We start from the raw sequence: 26037 nt of genomic DNA, 5'->3' as shown, positions 1-26037 counted from the left end.
TTGGCAGCTTTTTGGATTTTTAAAAGATCTATGTACTTTTTTTTTTGCCCCTGAACATGGGATCCTGACTTACTGGGCAAACAGCAGGAATGGTTGTGATTAATCTGCCATTAAAATCCTCCCATGAGGAGTCTGAGGCGCATCCAACACAGGCAGGACTCAACATAATCTGTATTCTTGGGTTCCATCTTGCCTTTATTTGTATCTAATGTTTGGACTTGGAGAAATGGCAACACCTCAGGAAAACTTATTTTTTCATGACAGCAGAGACGATACTACTAGGTGAAGGAGAATTTGACTTGGTTACCAAAACCTGTTATTCCTGGGAATTTACAACTGTGTGGATGTGCTTTTTCTTTTTCAGCTGTCTGTGACATAGGATCTGCTTCTTTCAAATATGACATGCGCCGCCTCAGTGAGATCCTGGCCTTTCCCAGGGCTTGGTATAGGAGAAGCATTGCTAGAAGGCTTTTCCTGGGTGATCAGACAATAAATCTTCCAGGTAGGAGACTGCTTCTTATCACAAAACAACTTGTTATACAAAGGGTTACAGTAGGAATTTTATAAGCATTTATTACCCGAAACTTATTACATGTATTATGATTTCCTCCACATGCAGTCACTCAAAGAAGTTTAATAGAAAATCCTAGAAGGAAGAAGTGACAAATTGCTGAAGTAGGTCATTGAATAATTTAAACAGCATCTTCCAAGACCAGGTTGGATGTGGCCCTGAGCAACCCAATCTAATAAATGGCATCCCTGTCCATGACAGGGTTGGAACCACATGATACTTAAAGTCCCTTCCCAAACCATTCTATAGTTCTATGATATATTAGTGAGAACAGTAGAAAACTTTTAGTTATGTTAAATGAAATACATTTGGACACTCTCCCAATACTTCTTGGTATACGGGAGGATATGGTTAGACGCGAATGAAACGGTTTTTCTGTGTTTCCTGTGCCACTTTTTCTCCAGTAGCATCGGGGCCTGGAACACCAGATTCAATTGAAGGGGTGAGCCAGCATCTTTCTCCTGAATCCTCCAGGAAAGCATACTGTAGGACGTGGGAGCAGCCCTGCCAATCTGCTTCCTTTACTCACATGGCACAGTCACCCAATGTTTTCAGTGAGCACAGTGCCAGCAGCAGTATGTCACCTGGGACAGCATCTCACAGCCTCAAGTCTCCAGCTGTCACAAGATCCAGGAGCGTGTCTGATTCCTCAGTGCCTCAGAGAGGTGAGTAGATAATGACTTTTTAATTTTTTTTCTAAAGTATTTCCATCAGTTGTATGAAAGAAATATGTCATTACTGCTTTGAAAATACTCTTTTCCATAGTGCCTGGCACTGGAGAGTCAATGGCTTAGAGAAGGGGAAATGTCTGAAATGGATGAATGAAAGTTGTCAGCATATTTTCCATAAAATTGCACTATCTGTGTGTGTATAGCGAGTCAATTTCTATGACAGCTAAAGCAATGCATATTGTAAATCCTCTAGTTCTCACTTGTCTTCTCTCATGGTTTGTGCTCTTTAAATATTGTGCTTGTCAGTCCTTTTGTAATATTCACAATAGATATATTCTGCCAGTTTTTCCTAGCATGTGTAATAATTTAAATTTCTGTGGGTTTTTTTTGTTTGTCTGTTTAGATACTATTTCAAAAACATCAACTCCATTTAATAAGTCAAATAAAGCTGGAAGCCAGCAAGGAACACCATGGGAAACACTGGTTGTGTTTGCTATGAACCTAAAACAATTAAATGTTCAAATGAATATGAGCAATGTAATGGGCAATACCACGTAAGTATAAAACAAGATCAATCATGTTTTAACAAGTGGTGGTGTTTTGGGGGCAAAAACCCATTTTTTTTCCACACAGACTGTTAACAGCCTGTCGTCTTTTAGCTTTAAAATTCTACTTTTTTCAGTTTTGAACTGAGAATCCCCTCATGAATACTGTAGTTGCTTAATCCTGAAGTCACATATGCCTAAACCACATTATTTGCTTCTTTCCAATTCAGTTTCTCTTTCGACAGCCTGGAAAGTTGTTGTCTGTTTTCACCTCTGTTCTAGGTGGACCACCAGCGGTTTGAAAAGTCAGGGCCGTCTGTCTGTGGGAAGTAGCAGAGATCGGGAAATCAGCATGTCTGTGGGCTTGGGAAGATCCCAGCTGGACTCCAGAGGGGGAGTTGTTGGGGGTACCATAGATGTTAACACCCTGGAGATGGTGGGTAAGTTGGAAAGCCTCCTGCTGTTAGCATGTGCTCCAGTCAATAAAGGCGATATCACTGGAAAAACTGATTTTCATCTCTTTAATTCTGTAATTCTATATTGATTTGATTCTATTTCAGCTCATATTTCTGAACACCCAAACCAACAGCCCAATCATAAAATTGAAATTACTATGGGTTCTACTGAAGCACGTGTTGACTATATGGGATCCAGTATCCTAATGGGAATCTTCAGTAATGCTGATCTCAAACTGCAGGACGAATGGAAAATTAATCTGTATAATAATCTGGATTCGAGCATGACGGATAAAAGGTAATATTTCCTGTGTTTAAAATGTATGATGTTGGATAATGTCAAATGTCATCTGTCCAAAATTGCTAACCAGAAATGTAAGTGTCTGCTGGAATGCAAGGGGCTCATTGTTGGGTTGTAGGTTTTTTTAAAATTGTCGGTAGGAAGTATATTAACTGCTAATTTTCTTGCTATTTTTAATATCTAGTGAGATATTTGTCCATGGGGACTTGAAATGGGATATCTTCCAAGTGATGATTTCAAGGTCGACTACGCCAGACCTGATAAAAATAGGAATGAAACTCCAGGAGTTCTTCACTCAGCAGTTTGATACAAGCAAGCGAGCTCTGTCCACCTGGGGGCCTGTTCCTTATCTCCCTCCCAAGACAATGGCAAACAACTTAGAGAGAAGCTCACACGAGCAATGTAAGTGCTACCAAAAAATAATATAATTCCAAATTAGGATGTTTTAGTTGCAAAAATTACCTGTGAGAGAGTGTCAATGAAATAGATAAGAAAATATCACTCATAATTCCATCTTTTACTAAAAATATAAATAGGGCAGCAATCTTGTTCTGTATCTTGCCTGAAGTTGTTGTTCCTGTTTGCTCTGCAGTGTTGGATGCAGCCCATCATCGCCACTGGCCAGGAGTTCTGAAGGTGGTATCTGGGTGCCACATATCCCTGTTCCAGATGCCACTGCCAGAAGATGGGATGCAATTCGGAGGATCCATGAGCCTGCACGGGAACCATATGACCCTGGCTTGTTTTCATGGACCTAATTTCCGCTCAAAATCATGGGCCTTATTTCACCTTGAAGAACCCAATATTGCATTTTGGACAGAAGCTCAGAAAGTTTTGGAAGATGGTAATTTAAACTAGTTCTGTAAATTTCTTTAAATTCGTTTTTAAGAATGTATTATCACGTAAGAAGAAATCAAAGTTATTTTCTTTGTCTGAATCAAGGTTGTTTCCCAAAAATATACCACTTACCTAACAAAAATCTGTTCCCTCCATATCTTTACCACAATTTGCTTTATCTGTGGAATAATGCAAAGTACATTTTCAAATATACTGGATCTGTCTTATCATAATAAGCCTACCAAGTGGATTGTCTGGCTTTTTAATTGTGTGTGTGTGTGTTTGTGTAGTCCTTTCTAGCTGTAGGATGAATTTCGATGATCTCATTGCTTATATTTGTCTTAATATTGAGAAGTTTTATTGTCTGTAGCTACTGAGGATTTAATTTCTCTGTTGTTTGTAAGCTTTATACCAGGTTTTATTCCACTGGCACACTAACTATTCATGTTAAATACCTGTAGGAGAATGAGAGAAAATTCCACTACCCTCACTAAGCTGCTTTTACTTTTTTTTTTTTCCTCTCCCACCCCACGCCGCCCACACCTTCAATGCAGGTACCAGCGAACACTCCACGTACATTGTCCAAACCCTGGACTTTCATTTGGGCCACAACACCATGGTCACCAAGCCCTGTGGAGCCCTGGAAAGCCCCATGGCCACAATCACAAAGATAACCCGTCGCCGCCACGAAAATCCTCCCCATGGAGTTGCCAGTGTGAAGGAGTGGTTCAATTATGTGACAGCCACGAGGAATGAAGGTTAGTCAGATTCATTCAGTTTGGGGATTGGTCTGCTTGCACATGGAGCTGTTGAAAAGCTGCTAAATCTCAAGGGTATAAACAACAAATTTGATTGACCTTTTTGAGCCATGCTTTTGGGAGCAGGGTAAAAGATACAATCTTCTCAATAGTCACGCACCAGCAGTTTTACAAGTGACTCTTCTTAACTTTTTTTGTCTTGTCACAATTTAACATCTCCCATTGTTCCTGTAGAGCTGAACCTGCTTCGGAATGTTGATGCCAACAACCCAGAGAGCAGCACAACAGTGAAAAGCTCAAGTTTGTTAAGTGGCTTCAGGGGTGGCTCCAGTTACAACCATGAAACTGAAACCATCTTTGCATTGCCGAGGATGCAGCTGGATTTTAAATCTATTCATGTTCAAGAGCCCCAGGAGCCATCATTACAAGGTGCAGTAAAACATAATATGTTTTTTTCTTGGTCAAAAACTATTTCTCACAAATTAGGAGTTAAAGGGAAAGGTACTGTGCTGATAAAAGGTTTTAATCTGAGAGTTGCTCAGATCTGCAAGAAGAGATAAGAGATTTTTTAATAAAGTGTAGAGTGAAGATCTAGTGTAGAAACTGGTCACTATAGAAACCACTAAGAGAAATTAGTATGAGCATTTCAGCTAGGTTGGCTGTTTTCAGGGGTTGGTTTTCTTCTGTTTGTTAAAATGTTAAAGAGGAGGGCCATTCTGAAAAAGGGAGTATGAGATAGGAGCCTAAATTTTATGCTTTCATTTTCAAAATGGTGTCTTCAGACTGCAGTTAGAACTGGTGGGAAATAAAACTTCTCAAGGTTTAAGTAATTGATTTAGATATTTATCTTGGCTGAGCTGGGGTTTTATTCCATACCTGCTCTTGGAAAAAAACTGATAGTTAATTCAACCTGTTGGGTTTTCCTTGTTATTTTAAGAGCCAAGCAAGCAAAATATGCTATCAGCGTCTCTTACTGTCTAAAATCCTACACTGATAGCATAGCACAAGCTGGTGATACTGCTCTAAGTTGATTTTCCACATAGAAGATGGTCAAGGTTTGTTACCTGGTCATATGTCTTTATTTTCAATATCCTTTCTAAAATACCAGAGGTGACTCTGATGGGAAAACTGTTCAAAAAGTGCTAAACACAAATGTTAACTGTGGTACTTCCTCTCAAGAGTTGCTGGTTCAATGAAAGAAATACTATTTTCAAATGACTTGCATTCAAATTCTATGTACTTTTTACATGCACTGTATGTACTTGTAAGTGTATTGATACTATTTTTATCTGACTGTAGATACAAGTGTTAAACCAAAGGTGGAATGCAGTGTAGTAACTGAATTTACAGACCACATCTGTGTGACTATGGATGCTGAACTGATCATGTTTCTGCATGACTTGGTGTCTGCTTATCTAAAAGAAAAAGAAAAAGGTGAGTTGTTGTTCATGAAGTAACATTTGTCTGATAATCTGCAGTTGTCAGATTATTTGACAATAAATATACTCCAAGTCATAATCATGCTCCTATTCTGGTGCCTGGTGTTTAACTTTCTCTTCGTAAGATGGTATAGGCAGATGAAAACTGGTTTAGGAAGCTTTATTATTGTTACTTTCATCAGTGGAGTCCTTTCAAGACATGCATTTTTCTGATTTCAGAATGATTTTCTTTTCTACCTCAGTATATCAGTTGAAGTATTCAAATTTGGCATGTTCATTCTTAAGCAATATGTGGTCTTTTGCAGAAAATCTGTAAAACTGAGGTGGTTCTCTTCTTGTTGAGACTTGGGCTTTTGTTTTATTTAAATTATGTACAAAAAGAATCCAAGTGAGCTGCTCATGACTGACTGGTGTTTTTCCTCTCTCCCCTTTGCAGCAATTTTTCCTCCTCGCATTTTGGCTGCTCGTCCAGGGCAGAAGAGCTCTGTTGGTGTCCTTGAGGACAGCTCCACTGACAAAGAGGCAGAGGAAAGCATTACCTACACTACAGTCGACTGGAGGGAATTTATGTGCAATACTTGGCATTTGGAACCCACGCTCAGGTAAGAAGCACCTTTGGCTGCAGTCTCTTTGGCTGTGCATTAACTTCTAGATTAGAATTTATGCAGATTAAAGGCATCGTTGGAGGCTCTTCAAAATTAGGATACAGTAAACTTAAACTCATTAATTTCACTCTGTCCTACAACAGCTCGTTCACTTTTAGCCATACAATTTTCATCTTCCAGTTTTCCATTCTTAGCATTTCAGTTTTAGTTTTTAAACACTCACCTTAAAATTAAAAATGCAGGATCTACTCAACGCCATATGGCTGTTTAAACTTAGCACAAAATAAAGTGTGTATGGCAGCAATTCACTATTTTCTGTGTGTAATCATTGAAACTGAGAAAAGTCAGTGTGAGTTTGGTTTTTTTTTTTTTAACCTCTGCTTACACTGCTGGAGGACCTGAGTGTTCATTCATATATCAAAACAACACATCCATCCAGGCATAACAGATCTCAACACTTAGCATTTTGTGCCAGCAATAAATCAATTTAAACATGATCTGCAGGCAGCCCAGTAAGGTTTTTCACCTCCTTAAACATCCTCTTCCTTTGAGAGGATGTTCCATTGAACATCTTGAGCTTCTCTGTCTAAATTAGGTTCAAAACAATGCCTGTTAGATTTAAGCAACACTGGGGAAAATGGATTTTTGTATATACAAATGTCTGTTTGCTATATTTATGTTTGAGACTGAGTCTTCTGTTTATTGTTTTTTTAGATTAATATCCTGGACTGGGAGAAAAATTGATCCCGTTGGTGTTGACTACATCCTTCAAAAGCTGGGCTTTCACCATGCACGGACTACTATCCCTAAGTGGCTGCAGCGTGGTGTCATGGATCCTTTGGACAAAGTTTTGTCAGTCCTTATAAAGAAACTTGGTACTGCACTACAGGATGAAAAAGAAAAGAAAGGAAAAGACAAAGAAGAATATTAAAAGTACAGTGTGACAACCCTAACTCCATTTGATTTTATCAAAGTATTTTATTATATTTTAAGAACTTAAATATGGTTTAAAGAGAAACCTAACAGCTTTTTGCTACTCTATTTAAAACTTACATTGTGAGTAACTGTTTACTGTGGTACTTGATACCATTCTGTATTTGAAGTTATTGCATGATGATGATGATGACCAATGTATTCTGTGAAGGAATATCTGGAACACTGTAAGTCTGCTCCTCAGTGTCCATTTTATGATGTGCAATATGATCCTGCATCTTTACAATACTTGCAGATTAACTGTGAATTTTCTTAAAATTTTATTTGCCATAACACAAACCCCTTGTTGATGTGACCAGTAATTGATTTGTCAATGTAGACCGGTGTAAATTATATATATATATATATAACTTATGAAACTGTGATTGCCTTAGTGCTAAAAATCATGAACTTTATTACACTTGTAATAAAATTTAACTACTGTACAGGGCCTTTATTTTTTTGTATTAATCAAAGTAGTTGAACAACAAGAAGAGAGTGTTTTAAGTGTAACTTTGCAAGGTGTCATTTAAGTGAGGTAAAGCCCAGAGGCCGGGCGCCAGGAGCTCGGGAAGCGCGCCCCAACCACAAGCGGGGACGCGGCGCTTTCGCTGGCATCAGGGGAGCGGCTGCTCCCGGTCCGTGACGGCTGTGGCGGCTTCGGGTGCCGCCCTTGCCCGGCAGGAGCGGCCTGGGAAGGCTAACAGGGGGCCGGGAAGGCGAGCAGCTGCCTGGGAAGCGCTCTTGGAGCCGAGCAGGCAGCACAGGGGCAAAGCCGGGTCGCGCCCCGCTGCTCCTCCCTCAGCCACAGCTGCGGCTTCGCGCCTCGGCCGCGCCCCGTTGGCGGGGCGTGCCTCTCCCTCATGAGATGGCGGGAAGGGCTGTGAGGGGCCGCCCCTGGCTGTGAAGGCTCAGCGGGCAGAGAGGGCGCTCGGAGTCCATCGCCTCCGGGCTGCTGGCACCTCCTCGGCGCCTCCACCCTTGCGGGGCCTCAGGCGGGCAGTCAGCGCTGAGAGACCGTCTACAGCAGGACGAGGCTAGCAGATGCAGGTACCAAACCCTTCAACTCCATCGCCAGCTTGTCCTGGAAACTTGGGAAGGAACAGCTTTGTTGCTTTAGTTCGCCTCACTCCCTCAAGAGAGGCTGGAGGAGTTGGTGTGTCCTTCGAGAGGGTGGCAAGGCGAGCGGCAGAGCCGCGTTACGCGTGAGGGAAGGTGGTTTAACAAAAGGGAGAAGGGGCCACCCTGCTGGGAAGGACATCGGGTCTGGGTTCTACCCCAGCCTGGGCGAGTTGTTCCTGGTGTTGTTGTGAAACAGCTTGACCAGGAGAACTGCGGGGTGTTTGGCACGGTGTCTTTACTACTCGCAGCGTTAGTGTTAAGCTCCCTGAGGTCGGTCGAAAATGGCGAGCAGCAATGGCTGGTTTGAGGGTGCAACGATGCTCACCTCCCACGCCGCGCCTGAGAAGATTTTACCACCCGAGGTTCTCAGACATCGAATTTCAAAGGATCTCTCCGAGCCTATGACTGCAAAGCTGAATCCTCCACCTGGTATGGGGTGCAGTGAACCGGGGGTGATGAAAAATCCAGGTATAGTTTCCAGTTTATACAGTGGGGATTAGCTGTTAAAGCTATTGAAAAGTAACTTTGCAAGCCTCTGCTACTCTTTCTTATCACTGTATTTTCTTAAGTGCCTTCTTTAGCATCTCTTGATGCATGAACTTGTTCCTCTTTTAAAGTCTTTTTGTGCTGGAAGTTTGTTAGCCGTTTGTTGTGGGGTGGCATATGTAGTCTGCAGCATTACGTAATTATAAGTTAAACTTTAAAAGTACTGTAGATTGACAAAATACAGAATATATTCTGCTGCATGAATTTTCATAAATAACATTGTGAAGGGTTCTAACTGCAGTTCCAGATGTCCCAGGTTGTATTTTGAATTCTGTCACTTTGAGTAATTGTACTGGGATAAAGGTACCTGTTACGATACTTACAAACAAGGATTTTAGTTCTTGGCTGGGAAGTGCTTGTGCCTGTGTATATCATACCCCTGAAGCTGATGATTTTATCCGTTTAGTGGTTGCTGAAACTTTATTATAGTGTCTTACAACAGGGAGTCCCACTGCTGCATAACTTTGTGGGGAAAAATCACAGGTTCCACTGCTTGGTATCTGCCATCAGCGTCTTTGATTTGATTGTTGATTTGCAAGAGAGGGGAGGGGAATGTATGTTGTATTTTTTGTAATACTTGTCTATATTTACTACAAGTAAAAGCTTTGATATTTTTAAGTAGGACGCATGCACAATTTTGGAATTGGTGTTGTTGTTAACATAGGGTTGAGCACAAAGCAGTCACGCGTTACAGCGAATTTTGTTTTGGTGTCTTTAGAGGCATCTAAAAAGCATTTATTGTAAGCAGATTTTCAGAGAGTGTGTTCAGTTCTCTCCTTAATTCTGTTTAAGGACCTTTCCTTTTCAAAGGAGTAGACACCACCACATTTTCAGCCCTTCCCTCACAGGAAGACCTGGATTTGATTGAAAGATACAAACAGGGAGTAATAAACTCACTATCTGCCTTGCATCTGTTTGCCAAAATACACCACCTGCAGCTTGAATTGAAAGAAACGAGTGTGGCAGGTAAATACTTCTGTTCCTAGATAAAGTAGTATTTGCTTGGCCTTAAGATGATCTGAGTTGCTGCAGTTAGTATTTGATGGCACTGGTACAGCTGAACTTTTTTTACTGCTGATTGCACTACCCCCCACACACGTTGGGTTTTGGCTGTCCTTTTATTGCTTCCACAGCTGTTTCTCATCATGAAGTGCCACAGAAATAGATCAGGTGAATTGTGTGTAATTATGGCTGTTACCAGAACTTAGTGAAAACTGCATGAAGCAACAGCCACCAAAATTCTTGAGGAGGTGGAGGATGAGAGTTGTACTTTGCCAAAATTGTCTTTTTGTTTTGTATTTGTTCTAGGAATTAGTATAAGGACATAAAGCTATGGATAGAGTACCTTAAAATAATTTCACTGTTTGTGTCTGCTTTTTTCTTCTCCTTTAAAGGTGGTGTCATAAGGCCTTATTTTGCCTTTTGTGCTGTGATAAATGGTGTGTGCTACAGCACTGGGCTGGGAAAGAACAAGAAGGAATCTAAATTAAATGCAGCTAAACTGGCTCTTGCTGAGCTACTTAACGTGGAGAATACAGGGGCAAAGTCTTCTGAAGATTCAGGTAAATATTGTAGCAACACCTAATTAGAACTTGAAATGCTTGGTTTAACAGTGTCCTATGCAAAATATCAGTGGTTTTATTAAATGCTGCAGTATCAGGGCCTCTGCCAGGTTTTTTAGATCCTTTGGGCAAATCTGTGCTTTGGTTCTGAAACCGTTTTTTATTTTTGTCATTTTTGTATTGAGTTGCCTCAACTGATGCCAGGAATATTGAAGGAATTAATTTGTTCTTGTTGCACTTGGTTTGCTGCTCACTAGGTACAGCAACATGAAGTACGTCTCAAGTGGGTTTGAATTTTTACAATTAAAAGGGTTCCCCGCTGAGTTACTGCTTTCAACAGAATTCAGTTGCTGTAGTATTTTATTTTCTTTTGAGTTTTGCTGTCGGAATAGTTCTAAGCTTACAAGGACCTTCAGAATCAGAAAAGAAAATTGTTAGAGAATTAGAAAGTTTGACTTGTTGGAAACAGTGCGAGACTTACGTTTAGGAATTAGTAATGTCTGTCCCACTTCAAAGTGTTGTTAAATTCTTAGATTTTCCCTGTGTGCCTGCTGAGCTCCGACCTCCAGCAAACTCTGCTTGTGTTTCAAGGACTGGTAAGGAATAGTCTTGTTTTTCCTCTGTCGATTCAAATTGCCCAGAAAATAGGGTTTTTTTTAATTCTTCTTTTAATACATTTAGTAATCTCTCTGTTGTTACTATTATTTTAAACATCTTTGCAGAAGGCTGGAAGAACTAGAATCACAAGGTCGGTTCTGGACACAACTTCAGTAAATTGCTTGAATTTCTATGCCCAGTTCAGGTGATAGAAACAATGTTCTGTGTCCTTACTTGAGCTAGTGTTCAGTAGGTGATCAAGCGTGGTCCATATCCTGTTGTTACTATAGTGAATGATAAAAGCATCAAGTGTTTAGGCATTCTTGAGCTTCTTTCAAACCTTCAAATCTTCAGAATCCCAAAAGTATGGGTGGTTGTGCTTTTAACGTGTGTTCAGGTTTATAATTTGGCAAGTTGCTCATGTCTTTTTTTTCCCCTACCTGCAAATTTGTGTCTTGCTGGCTGCTGTTGTTCCATTTAGGAGGAGAGCGTATCTATCAAAAACTCTCACAAACACTTGAAGAAGTGTTTAACCGCCTGACTACCGAACACCCCGAGTACCAAAGCTGTGGCAGTTCCCTGGCTGCCTTCATCATTGAAAAGGGCAAGTCTGGTTTGATTGTGAGTTTTGGGGAGTGAGAGCCTGTTCCCACAGAGCACTGAGAGTGTGGGGGCAGCTTGGTGGGCAGCAACCAGAACCTACCACCCTCTGTGTTTTTAGGTGGGCATCATGAAGTGGTAGCTCTGGGGACAGGAGAATGCAACTACAGCCGGCGCTTTGAGTCCTGTGGAAGGCTCTTGCATGACAGCCATGCCATTGTCACTGCCAGGCGTTCCCTGCTCAGGTGGGAATGTCTCTGCAGATAGTTCCCTTGCAGCCAGTTTGTCTTAGTTTTACTTCTGCACTTGCATTTTATTGTTACATGAACTAATAAATAATATATAATAATACAAATATATACCTGGATGAGGTATATATTACATAAAATATACAATGTTATTGTAATTAATTTTTCTTTCAGGTATTTATATAGGCATCTTTTGCTGTTCTATAGCAAAAATGCAGGCAAGGCAGAGAGATCCATATTTTGCACAGCACCAGGCTCAAAGCTGCTTACCCTAAAGCAGAATATAACCCTCTCTCTCTACATGAACCAGCTTCCAAAAGGAACTGCTCAGTTAAAGTCAGAGCTGTAAGTACCACGGTATTTCCAGAGATAGAGAGGAAGACTAACTTTTGTCTTGTTTTGGGAATGTTAATGTACAGGGTAGTAGTGATAAATATGAGATACAGCTCAATATGATGATACAAAAAACTTCGGTATGGATTATAGGATGAGCTTTTGTTTATTCCAGACAATAACCTGTTAACCCCCCTTCCCAAGACACTATTAAAATTCTAATAAACCATGAATTTAACTGCTGAACAAGTGGATGTGATGACTTAATGTCATCCTTTGCGCCGCAAGATTGAAGTATAAAGAGCCTTGAATTGAAACAAAACTCTGCTTTGACTTCTTAGCCCTGTGTAGCTAAGGGGAAAAACTGTTTTCCTTCAGACAAACCACTGGTTTGTCTCTCTTATGCATTACATCCTCTTGTTTAAGTATTTTGGAGAATCACAGTGTAAGTTACGTTTTAAAGGAGACTTTAAGAACCTTTCCGCTCTTTTTCCACAAGTAACTTCTGTTAGAGGGTGAGTAGACACAAAGTGGCAGCTCGTTTGCAGCTGGTCTTTTTAATGTGTGCAGGAGTGGTAGCTAAGATTAGATTGAGTAGCTATTTCCTATTTAAATACTGTTTTCAGTGTTCTAGGCACTTGAGCAGCTCACTCTGGTGTTTCTAAGAATTACAAACATTGAAGATAATACAAGGCCCACATCTACTGATGATTTTTTTCTGAGAAGCAGCATTAGATAGCACTTAACTGTCATCTCTGATCAGAGTGCTTTCTCATTGAAATCCGTTCTCTTGTCCTGCCCGCAGGCATCTCGGTCCCCAGTCTCTATCTGGTTATGAAGCCAGTGAAGAACTGTGTCTGCATGTTGCCCTAGAAGGCAGGATTTACCTGGCTGTTTGCTGTCCCCGCAAGACTGTCAGAGTGAGCAGCATGTCAGCTGCTGACAAACTGGCAAAGTGGGAGGTGGTTGGTCTTCAGGGAGCCTTGCTGAGCCACTTCATCAAACCCATGTACATCAGCAACATTCTTGTGGGTATGTTTAGTGCAAATTGTGGTGGGGGGGTTGTGCGTTTTCATGTTCCAGTTTGATTGCCTTTTATAAAACGTGAACTAAACCACAAATTCTTTAAAGAAATACAGCATTGTTCCTTGAGCTCCAGTGGACCAAAGTATATTTATTTAGTAGCCAGTCAGAAATGCTGCTGGATGTGGAGTAATGTGGGCCAACTCTTCAGCATATTTTGTAATCTGGAATACCAAAGTTCTGTTTTAGTGGTGTCTTCTGCAGGGAACATAAAGGGTTGGTGAAAAACAATGGTTCAAAAAAAGAAGGCATCCAATGAAAAGAATGATGTCTCTGGAGAAGAAAGTGGGACATCATTTCTGTTCTGCAAAGTGAATGTTGCACTGGTCTACCGATCTTTCCAAACATTAATTTTATGTGAAGGAATTACTATAATACAATTTCTAAGAATGCAGAAACATCTGCATGCTTAACTTCGGGTTTTTTTTAATTTGATGTACTTCTGTGTGACTGATCTCGTCCTGTTTACTAGGAAATGGAAGTTGTAAGGATATAAAAGGACTGGATGTAACCATAAAGCAGCGTCTTAATGATGAACTTGTATCAAAGCTTCCCGTGCCTTACCTGGTCAACAGATCTCATATTTACTTGGTGAAAGCTGCACTGCCAGTCCAAAAGGATTTAAACCAGTGGTCGCTTAGTTTGAATTGGACATTGTCAGATGCATCCCTGGAGGTTGTGGATGGATTAAGTGGGAAAACCACTGAAAGGTCAGCATTTATCTTCATTTTGTTGGAAATGATGAGTTTGTGCTGGTTCATTGGAGTATTCAGTTTTTAAGCTATAAGAGAGATTCTGTCCTGTGCTAGCTGAATGCATCCTGTGATTAGGTGTGGTTTTAGAGACGTTGTAACTTCACAGTGAGATACCAGGATACCAAACAAAACAGTTCTCTGAGTGGAGGTGTCTCTAGTCCCGTTGTCTGTAGTAGCGAAAATGTTTTAGCTTTCACAATGCATAAAGCTAATTAGGATTCTAATTGAGATGGACTGTAATTGAGGTGAATTCCAGCTTGATCAAATCCACAAAGTCTTAGGAGGGAGGGCAAAACCCCTGTAACGATGAAAGCAATCTCCCTGTGGTGTGCTTGTTCCTGAGTTCGTCCCCGTTTCCCTGCTCCCGCTGCAGCTCCCCATTCCGCAGCGGCACCTGCCTGGCCAGTCGCCTGTGCAAGGCCGCCATGTTCAGCCGCTTCAGTATGCTCGCCAGGGAAGCTGGACGGGATGATTTGCTGCAGTTTGCAACATACCATGAGGCAAAGGTAAGCTGACTCAGGGAGGGGAGCGGGAATAAGGAGTCTCTTAGTGACTACTCTCAAACCTGGTTTGATACCCAGGGGTGATTTTCTGTTTTGATGACGAGTTCACCTGAACAGCTTGTATAAAGTAAGCATCTTTCTTTTTTTCCTTCTGTCAAAACATGGAAGAGAGAATTTTTTAAATGATTCAGAAACTACTTTAGTGAAATTTAAAGCTTGCTAATTGACTATTCATGTGTTCAGATTTGCACTGAATGGTAATTACTGTTTGTTTTCTTTATAAAGGTATTACTAGAACTGAAAACACTGAAAAACACAGAACACTCAGAGCAATTTTCTTTTCCCAATAAATGCCCAAAAGGAATATGTTTTTAGAGTCTAAAACTTCCTCTCATTGTCAGCAGCTGAGGGAACTGTAAGATTTATGGTATCATTTTTACAGTGTTTGTGCTTATGCTTATTACATGTTAGTGGTAAAGAACACGCATCTCTGTAACCATCATTCTTGAGATATTTCAAGGTCTGCCTTTTTTCTTTTTTTAGATTAAATCTCAGTTGTACCAAGAAGCTAAAAGCTTGCTGCAGAGCTACTTAGAGGAGCACAGATATGGATCATGGATTGTGAAGTCTCCACATATTGAACAATTCAGTGACTGATGGAGGTGGATTGGATGTGACGTCCGTTTGAATGATGTTTCAGTAAATATAGTTCTGATTAGTAAAATATTCAACTTTAAGTTCATAGTCATAGGAAGAAAACAATTCCAGAACTGCTTCTTGCTAGTTTAAATGCAGTTAGTAAACCATGTGTAACAGTTCAGTCTTTTCCCAAAATTGGTGTTTCTTCTTAGGGTGGGTGTGTCCAACATGTTTGTAAATCTTTGTTCTGCTCTGCCACCCCAGTGCCACCTCATTTCAGCTCCCTTACCCCCACTCCTACAAATCCCCACCCCATGGAATGAACATGTTTTTTTTCCTGATAGTTTCAGGATTTCTGCATGTTGATTTCTGCTTTTTCCTGCCTTTTTCATAACTTTAGAAAAGAAAAAATATCAGTAAAAGCTGGGTTTCTTACCCAAAAAAAGCATACGCACAAGAGTCTTTCAGAAACAAAAATTGGCAATCTGTGCTGTATCTGTAGGCATCCATCCTTTGCTAAGAGTGTTGTTTCGTGTGGATTTGCCAAGTGGCTTGTAGTTTATGTTGTTCTAGAAGAGTTAAATAGTAATTAGTGTACTTACAAATGTGCAACCTGGAATGAACCTGGCTGTCACAAAACTCACCTGTTTTGTGACAATTGCTGTGTTTGATAGTGGGTTTAAAGCATTATACAGGTGTCAAAGCTGTAAATAAGAAAATAATGCAATGTACTACAGCAGTCACCGTAAACAAGGTTTTTTCAGCTTTTGTGGGCTGCATCAAACCCCATCAATGTTAATGCTTGTGGATGAGTTGGACTCCTGCACCCACAGATGACTTCATCACTGCACTGACAAGGCCTTGCGAAGTTGTCCGCGTACACAGTAACCGGGAAAATAGTGCCTGTCACAAGGGAATTTGCTTCCTTGTAATTCTGGTAAGAACATGGTAGCATTGGGAGGGTGTTGTTAAGGTGCCATGGTTGGAGTTGGTGTGATGCTGTGAAACACTGGTGTGTTCAAGCTAGACAATACACCTGGATTATGTTCCTTGATTTCTGTAAATCATGCAAGGGTGGGAAGTTATGCAGTGTTCTTATACATCAGGAATAGCGAGTGTAGTGCTGTAGTCATGTTTTGCCTTATTAGTGTTCCTCCTCCTGCTATTTTTTTTCCTTAATCTGTTTTTCTAACTAGTATGTGGAGTCTTCTGTGGAGATGATCTTAATGCTGATTTACAAGTTGTTGAAACTCGCTGACTTGTTGCTACTTGTTCTTCGACCTTTTTTTGGCTTACCTGCTCTCTTGTTTTCTGTTACTTCAACTTGGGAGGTTGTGTGGTGGTTGTTGGTTTTTTGTAGCATGTGCTACACAAACTGCTTGTTCCATGTAGTGTTTTCTTGCTAAGAATGCTTGGGAATGGCCATCGTATTCCAGGCTAGAGCATGGTGTTGCCTTTTTGTAGGAGTGTTAAAAGTTCAATAAATGTCCTTGACAATGTCTTTGCTGTACCTGCATTCATACACATGCTGGAAAGTGATACACATGTCAAGTCTGACATACCCACAGCATACCACTCGTGTGTTTGCATTCTGTACAATTCTGGACTGTTTTTCTTTATGGACTTAGACCTTTGCTGAGGTGTCAGCACCAAGGTGTTTCTTGTAGTTAACCCAGAAGCCTTAAACATGTACAAGTATTGAGATTCTTTTGTGTACTTCAGCCATTTTATTAATTGAACAGTGAACTGAAATTTCCATGAAACTTAGGTGCTGCCTTAGGAGGAGAGAGGTTTGTTAGTGAAAAGGATGTGTTGTCCTGGACACGATCACTGTGTCCTTGAGAAATGACTTGGATGACACCAGTGTAGATCCAGTTCTTGTATCCAGGTTGTTCTTCAATTATGTAACAGCATATGCAGCATGCACTCAGCTAGTAAATGGAAGCATGGAGGGGTTGCATCCAGGTTTTTCCTTGGCTACTTCAGTAATTTCAAAGCATACAATCCTACAGACCTGAGTGAGGCAAGAGTGCTGCAGCTCCAGAGCTGAGGCAGAAGCTGTATTCCCAACAGGTACGATTAACAAACTGTATGGGCACAGAGCAGGTGTGGATCATACAGATGTGGCACAGAGCAGACAGAGGCATGGGAGCAGCAGCAGCAGCCTGTGGCTGAGCTCAGCCTCTCCCCTCCCTGCTTGAGAAGAACTGAGCTCCAGGGGGAAGAATGAATGTACACATGGATATGGAGAAGGGTGGGGTGTTGTGTAGGGGTGTTCTTTCCACTTCCAGCAGCTCTACCTGACTCACACATGCAGAGTGACACACAGTGACATTTAGGAATGGTACTTCCCAATTCTGTGCCTCCACTGAGACTTTCCACATGCTGCTCTCTCTCACTTGGCTGTTTCCCCCTTCTCACCTCCCTTCTGCAGTGGGATGGAGAGAATTGGGAGGCAGAAAGGCAAAGGTCATGGGGTTGAGATAAAAACAAATCACTGGAAGCAGCAATGGTTCGTATGGGGAAAAAAAACTCCCAATAATAGACAATAGTGGACAGCTCCCTCCACCATTTTCTCAACCAGAAGGAACTCCCCCCTGGGAGAGTCCCTTTCCTCTATCCCTGGTAATGATGTGAGATGATACAGAATGAGCTCTGTGGCTTGGCCATGCCCTCTCCTGGATACTGCAGAAACTTAACCCTGTCCTGACTGGGACCAGAACATTATTCATCCTTCCTACATACGAGCACAGGTATCATTCCACAGTCAGTGGCTCTTCCACAATGTTGGTTGAGTTCCTTTGGTCCATCACTGTGGGTCTATCCATCCTAGATGTACACACAATGCATATAATACTACACAATCCAGTATTACAGACTGTTCTCACCCAAAAATCAAATCCCCTTGAGCTACACATCATGTTTCCCCATCTCTCTGCATTACCCACCAAGTGCCCCTGGGTTTTTGGGCAAAAAGAATCCCACAGATGGTTTTGCCACTGCTTGAGGCTGGACTAATAATAATGTCACACATTGTATCATGTCACACCCCATCTCAGACTTCATACTCTCAGATGTCAGATGCATGTCACATAAATGTCACATGCCAAATATGTATACGCCCATGTCATGTAACATGTGTGTCATGTCATACATCTTAATTTCATACTAGAGCTGCACAATCAAGCAGGAGAAGGCAGCTCAGGAAATCAATTTTTATAACTATTTTGAGGGATTCTGCTGAGGTTTTTTTATAACTTACAGGGGCAAGGTATGTCTAATAAAGTTCACCTTGTTAACCATTTTCATGCTTCTAACACCATCCTTTTTCTCTAAAGACATCTTTTAAAGCTTGGGCAAATACAGGAGCTGATCGTGCAGACCTTTTAAGTATGTGAACCTGCCTCTAACTAGATGTAAATTTGACAGACATAAGTGACTACAACCATGTGTAGCACAAGCACCTTCCTCATGTCTCAGCTAGCTCTATGAATTAGCAGTCTATATGGAAGTATTTCTTTGAAAAAGTGTCTTGATGTGCTTGCTGGAGGTGCTACATGGGGAGCAAGCCAGCCTGAAAATGTTACGAAAATCCACAGCAGAGTGTGGAAAAGTGCAAAAGTGGTGTGGTAATCCCCAAAACTAGAGCTAGGATAGGCAAAGCCTCCTCCTTCCGTGACTGTAAATCTACAGCTGTCTCAGAATAGCCCAACTCCAGAGCAGTTTGTGCAGACCAAATGCCAAAGAAAGTACATGTTTTTACAGTGCTTGTGTTTGTGAAATAGTGAGCTCCAGCCTCTGCCTTTCCTTATGAGTCCATGGGTGAATATCTCTACCATCCTTTCCTGCTTTCTGAACTATTTGACTGTTCCTACCTTACCTAATGCTTACTGTTTAGGAACTTAGAAAATGTCTTTGTTATTCCATGTGGGATGTCCAACTCCACAGACTGACTCCAGGGTAGGTTTTACCCGATTGCCGAAGTTGAGGGCTCTTGTGCTTAAGGAAATGATAAAGGAAGCCTCATTTATAAAGGGAATTGTGTTTCATGAGACTGGCTCCTTCACCCTCTCTCTCTGGTTGCTGAGACCTGGGACAGCACTGCAGACAAATGTCTGAGCTGAGACTGGAAGAGGTTTGTTTGCAAAGCCATATATTGTGTGTGATTGCTGTTTCTTTCTGCATGCTACTTTTAAGAATTTATGGAGTAAGAAGGAATCTGTGTAAAGAGGATTTTTCTACAAAGATTGACAATTCCTTCCAAGAAGGAATTCTTACGCAGAAGTTTCTTGCCTGTTTTCTCATCTTCTATGTCCTACTGTATTCAAGTATTTTTGTTATTACTGTCATCTGATTTGAAGAGAGGGTGGAGCTTATCTGTTTGTGGCTGAAGTGACTGACAGTATTTACTTTCCTGAGTCCTTGTGGGTGGGGACAGAGCACTCCGTGGGAAGAGAAGATGAGTAGAGAAACAGACGGCAGTGCTGTGAGTATTTTCCCAGTTTTGGCAGAAAGCTGTCATTAACGCCTGTCTTCTCTTTGCAGCATGTAAGGAAACTGCTGTTTTTTCCATTGTTAGTCTGGTTTTAAGTGTAAGGTGAAGTACTCCATACCACACCCACCAGGAAAACGCATCAAAGTCTAAACGATAGCTGATAGCTGTTGTAGTAGGCTCACTCTCATCAGTTATAGCCTGCCTTGTTAGCGTTGATTTGGGGCTTTTGTATTGTAAAAGATGCTCTTGCATTATCTCTTCCTGCATAAAATTACAGTGTCACATAACGGCGTCCCTCTGCACTGGGAGTAGGGACATGTCTGAGGTTCCACAGAAAGCTTTCTGACAATCCAGTGTGTTCACATGGATTTATACATTGATCATTAATTTTGTGTCGGTTGTTGTTCTGGGACCTCAGTTACCTTCACAGTTATGTCAGGTGTGTTACTGTTTTCATAATGTTTCCCTGTCTCTGAAGAATTTTGAGAACTATATGTTTTGCTTACACTAATGAGAAAAGTGTGTCCTGCAGAAAGCTGGTGTAGCTGAGTAGTACAGCTCAGAAAAAAAAGAGATGGTTTTGGGGTTCTTTTTTGTGGGAGGCAATTTGGTACTATTACTGTATACCTTGTGCTGCATGCCAGCATAAACTGGCATTTTGTATTGCTTAAAAAAGGTTATCTGCAGGTGTCTTGCTTTGAGTCTGGTACCTGCACACTTGCATGCTGCTAAATGCTTCACTGGGGGGTTTTGTGTGTTTTTAAAAGAATAGAGTATTTAGTCACCTGTAAAAAAAGACAGTATCATGTAACAAAGAAGACTCTAGACATGATTTTTATACGTCCATGACATTTATTAAATATAATCTACAAGTAACTTTTAATAGGTTTTTCAATAAATAGTCGTCTCATGTTGCTGACAAAGTGACAATGAATGAGTTTTCCAAAGAACGTTGAGCCCCTAGGGCTTACAGAAAGGATCAAGTGTGATCTTAGAACAGACTATCTTACCACCCACATTAAGTACATTCAGTGGTCCCAAAATGGACAAGCTAGTAGTATGCCACATGGCAAAATATATAAATTATTCGTAATTAAATACTTCAATAAATAATGTAGCAGTAAAAATAAAAATAGTTATACAATTTCTCTCAGCATAGATTGCAGGAAGCTCTCCAGTTCTTGGCGAAATTCGGGGAACTTTTTCTTCTCATTGGATTCACACTTCTTGCATGTCGGGTTTGAGGAATTACCGACCTGCAATACAGAGAATTTTATTGATTGGGGATAACACTCTTGCTAGCTGGTTTTAACAATGATACATCAACTTTTCTAAAGATTTTACTTTAAAAAAAAATAACCCTTAATATTTGTAGCCTGAAGAGTACTCCTAAAATGCTACAAGGATCTCTAGGCCATGGATTTTATTTTAGTAGTATGTCAGGGTGTACTACATTCATCCCTGGGCCCTCCAGTCATAAACTCATGGCACAGTTTTCAAAGCCATTGCTGTGTAAATAGTTGTTATGCTCCTAAAAGCAAGCTTTTGTCAGCATAAGAGGCTTTGCATGATTCAGCAAAGAAAACAAATGTCATATTTTGTTAAATGTTGGCTTGTATAACCAGTAGGGCTCAAATCTATTTTACTGTATTACATTACCATGCAAATAGCTGTTTTCATGTAGTTAATTTTAGCATATTCTTGTATAAAACCTTGTATTTTCATGAGTTGATAACACAGATCTTGATGCATAAACACAGTGAAACACTTATTTCTTTTTTCATATCCTTTTTTTGGGTAGCACTTGTAAAAGATTGCCTACCTTCAATTTGTTAAGATTCTTTTCGATATTTGTAATATGTGTCTGGTTCTCCTCTTCCACATCTTCTTTCAAGACTTTCAGTTCTGCCAGGTAACATTCTAGAGTTGTCTGACTGCACTCCTACGAACAAAAGCAAAATTGTTATGCGTGTCACTTGTTTTCCTTGTTCCAGTTTTCAAAATCTCAGTTCCCTGTTGTTTTTACTCTCATCTCAGGAACTGAGCTGCTTGTTATCTGCAGTGTATTACAGTTCATTTGTTGCCCTCAAAGTTGTATTGGGGGATGTTACGTGTGGCTTTAATTCTGTAGCTTTTGAAAAGTGAGTAATCTTTACAAGACACTTGAAGTGTTGCAATATCTCTTGGGGACAGAAAGCTGCAATAATTACTCCTAGACTGAGTTTTACTCCTGGTTGCCATTGGAAAATCATGTGTTAGCAAACAGGTGGCCTCTCCTAGAGGCATCTTCAGTTGATTCACTTTAGTTGCTCTATCTAATGTCTGCATCAGAGCTGGCTTTTGAACAGGGTAAATAACTTTATGCATCATTTTTGCAAGCTATTTCAGGCACTCACTGACAATATGTTACTGATCAGCCCCAAACATTTGCATTTAAGCCCTGGAGCTCTGAGGTAGTCAGGTCTTAAAGCTGCCAGCACATGAGAAAAGGGACACAGATAAGGAAGTGGTTGCAGAATCTGACTTTAAATCTGCACTGGAACAAAATTGTTGTTAAGTGAGAAGTCTTCTGAATTAGAAACTTACCAGAGGTTCAAAGCAGATGACAGATAACTTGTGTAAAGCTTTAACTACTTCCCAGTACTGAATAATTCATGCTCTTGTTTATTAGGCTGTTTGCATGCTGAATGAAAGGTAGTACAAATCAGCAGCCTGTCTGCAGTAGAGTTGTACTTGGAATGCTCTTTGCACGCTGATGTGCAGTGTTTTAGAGAGAGGTGACCACAATGATGGTATTCTTGTGGAAATATAAGTCTCAGGTATTAACTCAGTGCCATAAAACATGATTTATAGCTTATGTATCCAGAAGGGCTTGGTCAAGTTTTGTTCCTGAAGAGAATTAAGTAGAGCATAACTGAGTTTTATCAGTGGTGGGATATAAAAGACTTAGAACATCTTAAACAGAACCAACCAGTGGCTCTGCCTCTAGTTTAGATAAAATGTGGGTGATTTCATGTGGATACTGCTTTAATCTGCTTCTAAGTCTGGTTTCATTCTCAGAATTGTTCCTGTCTTATTGCCTCCTGCAAATCTTATACCATCTTTAAATTGTTCATAAACCACTTTTTCCCTGTGAATTCAGGAATGTTTTAAGCAGGATGAATATGAAGTATTCATTTTGTGTTACTTATTGCACAGAGGCAATGAGATAATATGGCATGTCAGCCTTTTAATGTTTGAGAATAAAAAGCAAAAGCAGAAGTTTCTTTAAGAAATTGCACTGCCTAAATTGAATTAAAACTAAACAGAAAATTCAAACTCACCTGTTTGTCGTTCGGTGTGTAAAAGTCAAGAAAATCCTGTAGAGAAGGGGGGAAGAAAGTTAATTTTTCTGAAAAAATTACATAGAAAAAAAGAAATACAAGTGAATCTTCAGATAGAAGAAAATCACCACTTACGTTGTCAATGTTTTTCAGCTGCTCTAAATCCATTATTGCATGGCTAAGAAGTTGAGCAGGCGGTATTGGAGTCGTAGTAGGTGCTCCATAAGCTGCAGTCATGAGAATTACTGCTGCAATACAGCCAAAGATGAGGACTTTGCACATCATGTCAGTGTTACCTGGATGCCAGTATTAGAGTTGGGATGGATGGTGAGAGCTGATAAGTTGTCATTAAGCTGTTTAGTGTATTTATACTCTTCTTTCTGGGGGGGGAAAAAGATGGGGGCGTCATGAAGAAGAGGTTTTATTACACATTTTTTCATATGTTCTACCTGTATGGCAAGAATCATTACTTTTGTTTTTCCTCCCCTGATGACACTTTGGAATTTTTATCAAGCAGGAGGGATTTTACCTACATTCACTGGTTTAAGAGAAGCCCACACTTACTTTTGGCAGCCTCTCTTTGTGCTTTCTGCATGAAACACTTTTTCCCTCATGCGCTCTGCTACTCCCCCATAGAATAGGCCATAGAATATACTCCTGCCATACAAAATGTTGTCCTAAAGATGTATCACTTAATCATTCAGTTTATCTGTATACATCTACCCTTTCACAAATCCTGGGCCGTTACTTTAGTGAAGAAGAAAGAAGCCTTCTAATCTTAGTAATTGTTAATTAAACAACAGGAAGAAAGTTGACTTCCTGTCTGAAGGTGGTTTTTTTTACCTGTCATCTTTCGCAAAGGCAGTGTAAGCTTAGGTGCCTAACTCAGTCTTTATAGCATCACATTTGAAACATTTATGAAAAAAATCCAGTTTGGGGATGATAAACTATTTATTCTATTTCTGTTTATCTTAATGCTGTTCTTTTTTCATTGTGTGCAACTTTCGCTTTTCTGCAGCTTAGAATGAAAATGCACCACTCTAAAATGTTTACAGATTTTATTGCTGATACCTAACCCACTGCATCTTGTGGTGTGTATCACAGCACTGAAGTTGAGAATAGGCAGTCATTTGACACTGAGCTCTGGCATAGATAGTATTGCTAAGTTGTTTATCTTTTCTGCTTCAGGTGTCCTGGCTGATTTCTTCGGGTTATGAGGTGTTTAAAATTCATGGTTTCCTTCATTTTGAGTGTAGTTCAGAGCCAAATACTCCCCCTGCTGCCCAGCAGGCTCTGACATTATATGAAACATGGTTCTTCTGCTCAGTGTGTTCAGCTGCTGAAGCTGTGTGGAATAAATTCTGGTTTGCACACTGCTGTGGTTTGAAGTTTTGTAGCATTTAGGATGTGCAGGACTAGGTGGGTGACGATGTTATCCACCGTTGCATTATGGAAACCCACGTTACCTGTTCTGATCATGTAATCAGAGTGGGTGTGAATCTGCTGGAAGTTGGTTAGAATACACTTTGGCTTGGATTAAATACAGCCATTACTATGATTCTTTTTATTAGTGTGTGTCTGTCCCTTAATCATTAACTTGGTGATAATTAGCAGTGCAATCCCAGCTCTAGAGAACATCTTAATTTCCTGAAACAAATACAAACATTTCATATGTATGGTCATACAGAAGTCCGAATAGCTATTGTAGCTTGCAGTGTGTAGTATTCGTGCAGTCTGAAAACTTTTTCTGGCACCTTATATTTGTATATTGTATTTATTCTTGATAGTAAACCAATTTGTAATGAACAGAGCTGCTGAGCACTGGGTTGTCAATTTTTCTCCAGCTTTCAACTGTTTTCTTTTGCAGGTCTTGGAGAACTTAGAGAAAAAAGAAAGCCTGAGTATTCTGTCCGAATTTTTCAACAAGTTTGCAGCCAGGTCTGTAAAAATTGTGTACAAAACTGCACAAAATTGTGACTCTAGTTGTAGTCTAGGTGTAATTGGAATCAGCTTTTTATCTGTTCATTCTTTTCAAAGACCAGGCAGGAGGGTGGAATCTGAATATGCAGCATTTAATAAATTGTGCACAGGAGTTTGATTAATTTCTGCTTAATATGGTGCTGCAAGATTTGTGGCCCAACAGGAGAAAACAGCAGATCTTGTTTTGACCTTTTTTATTGGATGTACCAGGTGAGGAGGAGATGGCTTGGAATGTATTGATGAACTGAGAAACAGGAAACCCTCACTCAATGTTAACACACAACTCTGCTGTGCTGGTTGGATTTCAGTTATCATGCTCAGTCTGTGCTCATATTTATTACTGGGCAAGGAATTACTTGGGCTTTTATTCAGTGATTCAATCCTCTCAGCTTCACCACAGAGTTGATTGCACTTTAACAGGAAATGAAGTTACTCTTTTAAATTGCCTTGGAATCACAGAGGATAAAGTAGTGCTACAAATGCTGACCTGGCAAAATCCTGCCTTTAAAAAGTATCGGGGCCAGGTACCAGTGACCGTGTCTTACTGTGGGTGTTTTTATTTGGTTTTAATGCACTATTATGAAAAGTTAGTTGCTTTATATCTAATTTTATCTCTAAATTTAATAATATTACACTAGAACAATGATATAAGAAAATGCACCCTACCTGAAAAGCTTTATCAAACACTTCAAAAGCCTTGCCTAAATTTTCAAGGAAGATTAATTAGCAATAAACACATATTTTAAAGGGAAACAGTATTTGTGGATCAGGAATTTGGAAAGGGAGAAGGTTGTGTCCAGCTGTTGTTTTAGTGGATTGTTTATACTTTTGGTAGTACTTTTGCTTAATTTAAATGATAAGGGCTCATTTTCTCTTTTACAAAATGACTAAAAGTAAATGACACACACTGACTAATCCCCTAATCTGTACAACTTCAAAGTCTGGAAAAGTTTTTACATAGGATCTGTCTCCTCTCAGTTTAGACTTATTTTTTGTGTCTTTCTAATCTGAAAACTTGCATCTTTCTTTTTTGTCTCTTTTTTTTTTCTTTTTTTCATTTTCTGCCCTTGCAAACCTGATGACTGGTGAATTTTGGG

The 26037-nt window shown here is 40.2% G+C and overlaps 2 protein-coding genes across 12 annotated transcripts in view; both read left to right on the top strand.

The window, feature by feature from the left end:
- The window catches only part of KIAA1109 (KIAA1109 ortholog), an 88925-nt gene extending 81325 nt beyond the window's left edge, over positions 1-7600 (top strand). For 8 of the 11 annotated variants that reach the window (XM_048303191.1, XM_048303187.1, XM_048303188.1 and 5 more), the window contains 12 exons: positions 365-502; positions 976-1236; positions 1646-1796; positions 2070-2227; positions 2348-2540; positions 2728-2945; positions 3136-3387; positions 3935-4138; positions 4373-4567; positions 5438-5572; positions 6014-6179; positions 6897-7600. In XM_048303191.1, the coding sequence (XP_048159148.1) occupies positions 365-502; positions 976-1236; positions 1646-1796; positions 2070-2227; positions 2348-2540; positions 2728-2945; positions 3136-3387; positions 3935-4138; positions 4373-4567; positions 5438-5572; positions 6014-6179; positions 6897-7113 (2288 nt within the window). In that variant the 3' untranslated portion in view covers positions 7114-7600. The remainder of the gene's footprint in view (positions 1-364; positions 503-975; positions 1237-1645; positions 1797-2069; positions 2228-2347; positions 2541-2727; positions 2946-3135; positions 3388-3934; positions 4139-4372; positions 4568-5437; positions 5573-6013; positions 6180-6896) is intronic. The other 3 variants (XM_048303190.1, XM_048303186.1, XM_048303195.1) reach the window with 1 other exon arrangement.
- A 440-nt stretch (positions 7601-8040) lies between these two features.
- On the top strand, positions 8041-16641 carry ADAD1 (adenosine deaminase domain containing 1). Its single transcript, XM_048305330.1, has 12 exons — positions 8041-8204; positions 8525-8744; positions 9615-9788; positions 10217-10384; positions 10918-10980; positions 11463-11585; positions 11703-11826; positions 12004-12174; positions 12968-13194; positions 13718-13955; positions 14374-14506; positions 15047-16641. Exons 2-12 carry the CDS (start codon positions 8558-8560, stop codon positions 15158-15160), a joined length of 1722 nt encoding a protein of 573 aa, XP_048161287.1. The 5' UTR covers positions 8041-8204; positions 8525-8557; the 3' UTR covers positions 15161-16641.
- Positions 16642-26037: the final 9396 nt, after the last annotated feature.

Source organism: Corvus hawaiiensis, chromosome 5, assembly GCF_020740725.1.
Source record: "Corvus hawaiiensis isolate bCorHaw1 chromosome 5, bCorHaw1.pri.cur, whole genome shotgun sequence".
Taxonomy (NCBI): domain Eukaryota; kingdom Metazoa; phylum Chordata; class Aves; order Passeriformes; family Corvidae; genus Corvus; species Corvus hawaiiensis.
This window is presented reverse-complemented; position numbering and strand designations above follow the sequence as displayed.

Bases quoted from the DNA above. Each gene is read 5' to 3' on its own strand.
- ADAD1 (XM_048305330.1), top strand. From the start codon at position 8,558: ATGGCGAGCAGCAATGGCTGGTTTGAGGGTGCAACGATGCTCACCTCC. The intron at 11,827-12,003 runs GTGGGAATGTCT...TTTTTCTTTCAG, and splicing joins GCCAGGCGTTCCCTGCTCAG to GTATTTATATAGGCATCTTT. The intron at 13,956-14,373 runs GTCAGCATTTAT...CTCCCGCTGCAG, and splicing joins AGTGGGAAAACCACTGAAAG to CTCCCCATTCCGCAGCGGCA.